The sequence below is a fragment of the Salvia miltiorrhiza genome, chromosome 5 (genome assembly GCF_028751815.1).
Source record: "Salvia miltiorrhiza cultivar Shanhuang (shh) chromosome 5, IMPLAD_Smil_shh, whole genome shotgun sequence".
NCBI lineage: Eukaryota > Viridiplantae > Streptophyta > Magnoliopsida > Lamiales > Lamiaceae > Salvia > Salvia miltiorrhiza.
In genome coordinates, this window is record NC_080391.1 from 3,544,337 (window position 1) to 3,550,336 (window position 6,000).

A 6,000-nucleotide genomic window follows, 5' to 3' on the forward strand; every position below is an offset into this window, starting at 1 on the left:
TTTGAGTTACTTGAATTCGATGGACGAAGTAATATACTCCACATCACATCGAACTTGAGCTTGCTCTGATACCATATTAGAATTTGGCCCATCATACTTCATAAGGGAAGAGAGTGCTCCAACCTTATATATATTGGAGACATGATCATTACTAAATCGATGTGGGACAGAAAGGGTGGCTTTAACGTGCATTATTACTTGAATTCAATGGACGAAGCATAGTTAAAAATCCATTGTACATGGCAAATGTACTATGGCATATTTAGAATCAATATTACATGGCAAATAATTGAGAATGCAGCCGCATGTTACATATGCGTTGCACATTTTGTTGAGGCTTTGATTTGTGCAGATACAACAACACATACTTACAAGTGATAGGCTCAACACCAGGGCCATTTAGCATCAGTCCAAGTGAAGCAGCGATTGTTCGGCGTTTTTGTTCCTTCTCTTCGATGGTCGAGTGCCTCCTCGTTCCCAAATGAGGGACAGAGATGAATACTCTCATCGCGTTTCACAGCATCTTCTCGATATGTTGGATTGTGATATCTTGGGTGTTGAACAAACACTACGTTTTTCCACCAAAGCTTGAGAGCCTAAGGCAATAGATCAAGAGAAATAATCACCAAGCCAAACTAACAAACTTCAAACATGCAACTCTCTTTAAGAAATACATCTACTACAGAAGTGAAGCAGCGCATAACCCGACTCATGTAATGAAAACAGAATCCAGTCTAATAGAGCACTTACATGCCAATATATCCATAACGCGACTTTATGGGGCATCAGCCAGAAGAACCATGAATGATCCTCTGACGTTGAAGATGCAACTCTTTTGGCTGTCAATGATGCAGTGAAGTAGTTCCCAAGCTCAGGGTGCTGTACTGATATGACTATATGGAGATTATCAGCAGGTTCGTTCGTTCTCAAGCTCCACTGCCCCATCATGTCCTGTGGTTAGTATATCGGAGAAGAAAACATAACCAAATGGTGATGATCCAGTAAGCTCAAACCAGCCAATTATCATACTTGGAAAAGGTGCAAAAGTGATCAATGTTAACCAACCATGAAAGGGCTGACGTGAAGAGGCTTGGCGACTAAATCTGAGTTTGGATTGAACAGAAATATCACTCTTTCACCCCAAGGCGTATTAGTAACCTGAAGCAAGTTCAACTCAATGTCATCAAGAAATTTAAGGCTTTCTTCCCTATCAAGCGAATGCAAAGGCGGATAACCATTGCAACCAAAAAAGCACACACTCGTCATCCACTACCGAGGAATACATACTTGTAATTGGAAATTTGGCAACTTACCTCAGCAATGCATTTCCTAAGAGTTTGGGTTTCACCTTCAACATCATAGCAATAATACAAACTCAACGGATTTTGTTCATATCCCACGCTTGGAGGTATTGTCAACAGAAAACTGGTAATCCAATGTAATCGATCAGTCTACACTATAGCAACTGTTAATGTAAATGCAACTGCTAATGCTTATACAAACTAAATTGGCAATAATTTATCAATAGTTCATTAGTGCTCTATCTCCACTTATCAGATACTTCACCATAGCTAGGTAAATAGGTAATCGAATTTTACAGTAGATCTACTTAATACAGTATGCTTTGGCAAATGAGTTCTCAGTTGGAAATGTCGAACAGTTGCAGATTAAATCTCACAACGTAATCTATGCAATGAATGATCCGCAAATGTCAAAACTGCAATTTGATTTTCACTTACCCCATCCGATACTAGGAAGCAGCAGCTCATAGCAAGCGAATTTTTCCATCAACAGATGCAGAATTCAAATAGGCGAAAATGCTACAATTCGAATAGAGCTAAAAGAGAGAGGAAAATTACACCGGTCCGTTAGTATCGGAAACAGAACGTGCTTCGTCGGCGGAAAGGTGGTTGGACGGTGGGCGCGGCGCATTGTCGAGGTCGATGAGGGCGTAGCGGACGGAGTAGCGGAATGAGTGGCGGACAGGACGGCGGCGCTCGTGCCAGACGGTGCCTTGGTAGAGCGAAACGGAGTTACGGCGGTCCAGTAAGGCGTCCGCGGCCGAGACGCGGCGGAGAAGGTGGCGGAAGGGGAGGAGCGCGGACAGCAGGAGGGAGGTGATGGTGGTGGAGATGATGGAGCAGAGGAGATACAGCAACTCCATGTTTGACTCGTGGTGTATTCCACCTTATCTAAACGTATGATTTTTCTCTTCAACGCAAAAATTTTGCGTATTTTTTGCATATTGGGCCGATTTGGATAGAAAAATTGGGCTTGACCCATAACAAATTGATGATCCATTAGTATACATATTGGGCCGATTTGTTTCCTAGTTGACTATGTTACCCTTAATTGCGCCACGCGTCTAGTGATTATTGGCTAGCAGGATTCTAGGGCAGTGAATCGGATGCAGAGGATTAGGCAGCATGATCAAAGTGGAAACTGTGGCACTGAAACATGTGGTTCAGCTCTCATGCTGTTCTTACCTTTTCCTGTATCTTTTCCTCTTTCCGCCGTAACTCAAATTCGCCGCCGCCGCTTCTCCACCAGCATCTTCGTGAAAAGCGGGGAATTCTTGTTCTCCTTTGGAATAATTTCTTAGTTTTTGCTGTTTTGATCAGTACGCTGCATTGGTTGTACGATTGAGGAGTTTCGGATCATCTCTCGAATCTGTATCTGAATGGCGGCCACGATTCTGCATGGAGTTGGAGCTACGACGGCTCTCTCATCGATCAATTACAATAATTCTCGCAGATCGCTCCCAGGTTCTGGGATTTCTGATTTTGTTTGTAGTGTTATTGTTGTTTTACTCTTTCCCTTTCTTGTACTGAGAAATTTGTTGGATTGATCTTCCTTGATTAATTCCTTTGGCTTCTATAGCTAGTTCTTGTTAATGCAGTTATTTGTGGGATGGGATGATTTTGATATACAGTGTGGAGTTCACTTTCCTTAATCCTAATTTTTATGGTAGCCCTAATTGCCTTATGCCAAAATTTATATGATGTTGTGGTTGATAATGCGTTGCCGTTACGATTTCTTGTATAAGTGTATTCAAGCATTTTGTTTCTATTTAAGTTTAAGATATTGACTATACATTTTGCTCTTTCCTATTTTTCAATATATCCCAGAGAGGAAAAGAACTTCTCTTGTCATTCAATGTGATGGAAGTTTGTCGTCTGGATTGAACATCAGCAATAACAGGGGGGCGAAGTTGTCTACTAATGCAGTTGCAGTAAGTTTACCACGTCCTTGTTCGTCAGTTATGTTGAAAAACAGTGTGTGCATTGTCATTCCAACATATATTCATCTCTAACAAGCTAATTTTAATTATTCTAATTCGTTGTGTTGTTCTTGTTTGCAGCAGACGAAGCAAGAGAATGTAACAGCTTCTACTACATCCAAGCCCGGGTACTTCTTGTTTTCTCCTTTATTGCGAATCTAATCGCAATTTTTAAGTTTGAATATTGAATGCTGATAATGTGCTTCCCTTTTCCTCTTAACGTTCTAGTGTTGCTGAGTGTGCATTAAGATTGTGTGAAGGGTAATTGATAAGTATGCTATCATTTATCAGCTATGCTGAGTGAAGAGCGGAGATTTTCATTTTTCCTTTTAAATATCGTAATACTTAGAGACCAAATACTGATAAGTATGTTGTCAGTGTTTTTTGAGTGAAAATCTCAGAGATAATCGTTTTTCTTCATAAGAGGAAAATAATTAACTGATAAAATTTGGACAAAGTCTTATGTCAAGCTTATCCTATTGCTCATTGATGATTGATGACGTGTGAATTAAAACATTACTTTGTTTAACCCCATTGAAAATGCACTTAAAGTTAGTGCTCTGTTTCTTCCTGATAAATTGCTATGCCATAATGCCAAGGCAAGTGAGGTTATTGGCAGAGATAGTTTGCACCTTCAACTTATACTGCTAGTGTGCCACATTCTACTAGTTCCATCTTAACATGGATCATATGCACTGTACTTTTTCTTCTTAAGAAGAAATCTATTAATATTCCTATAATCTGATACGATTCTAGAATCAACTCCTCAAATAGTTCTGGTAACTTAGATAGTGCCATCTGCTATACATCTATGTAAAATTGATTAATAACCACATGATTTTAGAGAGGGAGATTTCCTGCCATAAACCTAATTCATAGGAAAGTCTCAGGATTATGCATGTAGGATAAAACAAAATCACATTCCCAACCATTTAATAATTCCCCCGAGGAGGTTCTCACCACGAGTGGCTAAAGCAATCAATTTTCTGTCAAGATTAGGGTGGACGTTCACTTGGATTTCTGTCAATAGGATTCAATTGCATTGTTGTGTATATCTTTAACTGATTGACACCTCTGTAATCGAGATGAGATTATTTCTTTAATTGCCATGACCACTCTCAGGCATGAACTATTGCTTTTTGAGGCTCTCCGTGAAGGGCTGGAAGAAGAGATGGAACGAGACCCCCATGTTTGTGTTATGGGTGAAGATGTTGGCCACTATGGAGGCTCATACAAGGTGACAAAGGGCCTGGCTGACAAGTATGGTGATCTCAGAGTCCTCGACACACCCATTGCAGAAAACTCATTCACTGGCATGGGCATTGGAGCTGCCATGACTGGATTGCGCCCAATTGTTGAGGGAATGAACATGGGTTTTCTCCTTCTGGCCTTCAATCAGATCTCTAACAACTGTGGCATGCTTCACTACACATCTGGGGGCCAGTTTAAAATACCAATAGTCATCCGTGGACCTGGCGGTGTTGGTCGACAGCTTGGAGCAGAGCACTCACAGCGCCTGGAGTCATATTTCCAGTCTATTCCTGGGATTCAAATGGTGGCTTGCTCGACGCCTTATAATGCCAAGGGTTTGATGAAAGCTGCTATTAGAAGTGATAATCCTGTCATTCTCTTTGAGCATGTCTTACTCTACAATCTAAAAGAGAGAATCCCAGATGAAGAGTATGTATTGAGTCTTGAGGAAGCTGAGATGGTCAGGCCGGGCAAGCATGTCACAGTTCTAACATATTCTAGAATGAGGTATCATGTTATGCAGGCTGCTAAGACTCTGGTGAATAAAGGATATGATCCCGAAGTGATCGATATCAGATCATTGAAGCCATTTGATCTTCACACTATCGGGAATTCGGTGAAGAAGACTCACCATGTGCTCATTGTTGAAGAGTGCATGAGAACGGGTGGAATTGGTGCCAGCTTGACAGCTTCAATAAATGAACATTTCCATGATTATTTGGATGCTCCAATTGTGTGTTTGTCATCTCAGGACGTGCCAACTCCGTATGCTGGGGCTCTGGAGGAATGGACTGTGGTTCAACCTGCACAGATTGTTGCCGCTGTTGAGCAGCTCTGCCAGTAGTACCTAACATCCATTCTTTATTGTTGCTATTGCCAAATTGGTTTGTTTGGAGTTGCTTTTGTTATTCTTAAGATCTGTGCTGTTTCAGTATGCCAGACGAACTTTGTAGTTGTCTTTTCTCTTTCTAGCTGGTAAATTGATATCAGAAGAGGTGTTGTACATGAATTCCCTTTGCACTCGAAGTACATGTCCGATGAGTCCCTGCACTATTAAATTGCATTTGCTGACTGGTGCAGTTTACGTTGAAAGAGAGACTAGCATGATTCTTGCTAATAACCGATTTCAGAATGCAATCGTGCCTAGTTCCCCGTTCTGTGATGATTGTTTTTGTCACTATTATCTGCAGGCTTCACTTGTTTTAGCGGAACACGACCAATTTTGGAAGCATCTGCTAATTGCCAGCAGCTCAGGATGGGTTAGAAGAACCCCAACAATAAAGGGCTCTCACACCATCTCCACCGCTAAGTGTTCCCTTCCCTTCTTCTAAACATAAACATTCTACAGTTTGTTTTATTTAACTGAGGATTTGGAACGTATTTGCTTGTCGTACCACTTATTTACATGAATGCATAGGAACATTAGCAGATATGATCTTATCGATCACGAGCAAAATTGAATGTCTGTC

At 41.0% G+C, this 6,000-nt stretch overlaps 2 protein-coding genes across 5 annotated transcripts; one reads left to right on the forward strand and one right to left on the reverse strand.

The window, feature by feature from the left end:
* Nucleotides 1–176: 176 nt before the first annotated feature.
* Nucleotides 177–2,210, reverse strand: LOC130985191 (uncharacterized). The gene is made up of 5 exons (XM_057908019.1): nucleotides 1,860–2,210; nucleotides 1,314–1,425; nucleotides 1,066–1,158; nucleotides 751–951; nucleotides 177–596 (listed from the first exon to the last, which is right to left on the reverse strand). The coding sequence occupies exons 1-5, from the start codon at nucleotides 2,162–2,164 to the stop codon at nucleotides 384–386; spliced, it is 924 nt and encodes a 307-aa protein (XP_057764002.1). The 5' UTR covers nucleotides 2,165–2,210; the 3' UTR covers nucleotides 177–383.
* Nucleotides 2,211–2,404: 194 nt separating this feature from the next.
* LOC130985192 (pyruvate dehydrogenase E1 component subunit beta-3, chloroplastic-like) lies at nucleotides 2,405–5,648 on the forward strand. 4 transcript variants are annotated; one of them, XM_057908022.1, is made up of 4 exons: nucleotides 2,405–2,765; nucleotides 3,129–3,232; nucleotides 3,362–3,408; nucleotides 4,403–5,648. In XM_057908022.1, exons 1-4 carry the CDS (start codon nucleotides 2,681–2,683, stop codon nucleotides 5,373–5,375), a joined length of 1,209 nt encoding a protein of 402 aa, XP_057764005.1. In that variant the 5' UTR covers nucleotides 2,405–2,680; the 3' UTR covers nucleotides 5,376–5,648. The 4 variants fall into 4 exon arrangements, with proteins under 4 accessions (XP_057764005.1, XP_057764003.1, XP_057764004.1 ...); XM_057908020.1 differs by having other exon boundaries at nucleotides 2,430–2,765; nucleotides 4,397–5,648; XM_057908021.1 differs by having other exon boundaries at nucleotides 2,430–2,765; nucleotides 3,365–3,408; nucleotides 4,397–5,648.
* Nucleotides 5,649–6,000: the final 352 nt, after the last annotated feature.

What these genes read in the sequence shown, in the direction of transcription:
- LOC130985191 (XM_057908019.1), bottom strand. Translation starts at nt 2,164, where the DNA reads ATGGAGTTGCTGTATCTCCTCTGCTCCATCATCTCCACCACCATCACC. An exon ending in TCCGATACTAACGGACCGGT is followed by an intron (nt 1,426 to 1,859) that starts GTAATTTTCCTC and finishes TTGGATTACCAG; the next exon opens with TTTTCTGTTGACAATACCTC. An exon ending in TTAGGAAATGCATTGCTGAG is followed by an intron (nt 1,159 to 1,313) that starts GTAAGTTGCCAA and finishes AACTTGCTTCAG; the next exon opens with GTTACTAATACGCCTTGGGG.
- LOC130985192 (XM_057908020.1), top strand. Translation starts at nt 2,681, where the DNA reads ATGGCGGCCACGATTCTGCATGGAGTTGGAGCTACGACGGCTCTCTCA. An exon ending in TTCTCGCAGATCGCTCCCAG is followed by an intron (nt 2,766 to 3,128) that starts GTTCTGGGATTT and finishes AATATATCCCAG; the next exon opens with AGAGGAAAAGAACTTCTCTT. An exon ending in TGTCTACTAATGCAGTTGCA is followed by an intron (nt 3,233 to 3,361) that starts GTAAGTTTACCA and finishes TCTTGTTTGCAG; the next exon opens with CAGACGAAGCAAGAGAATGT.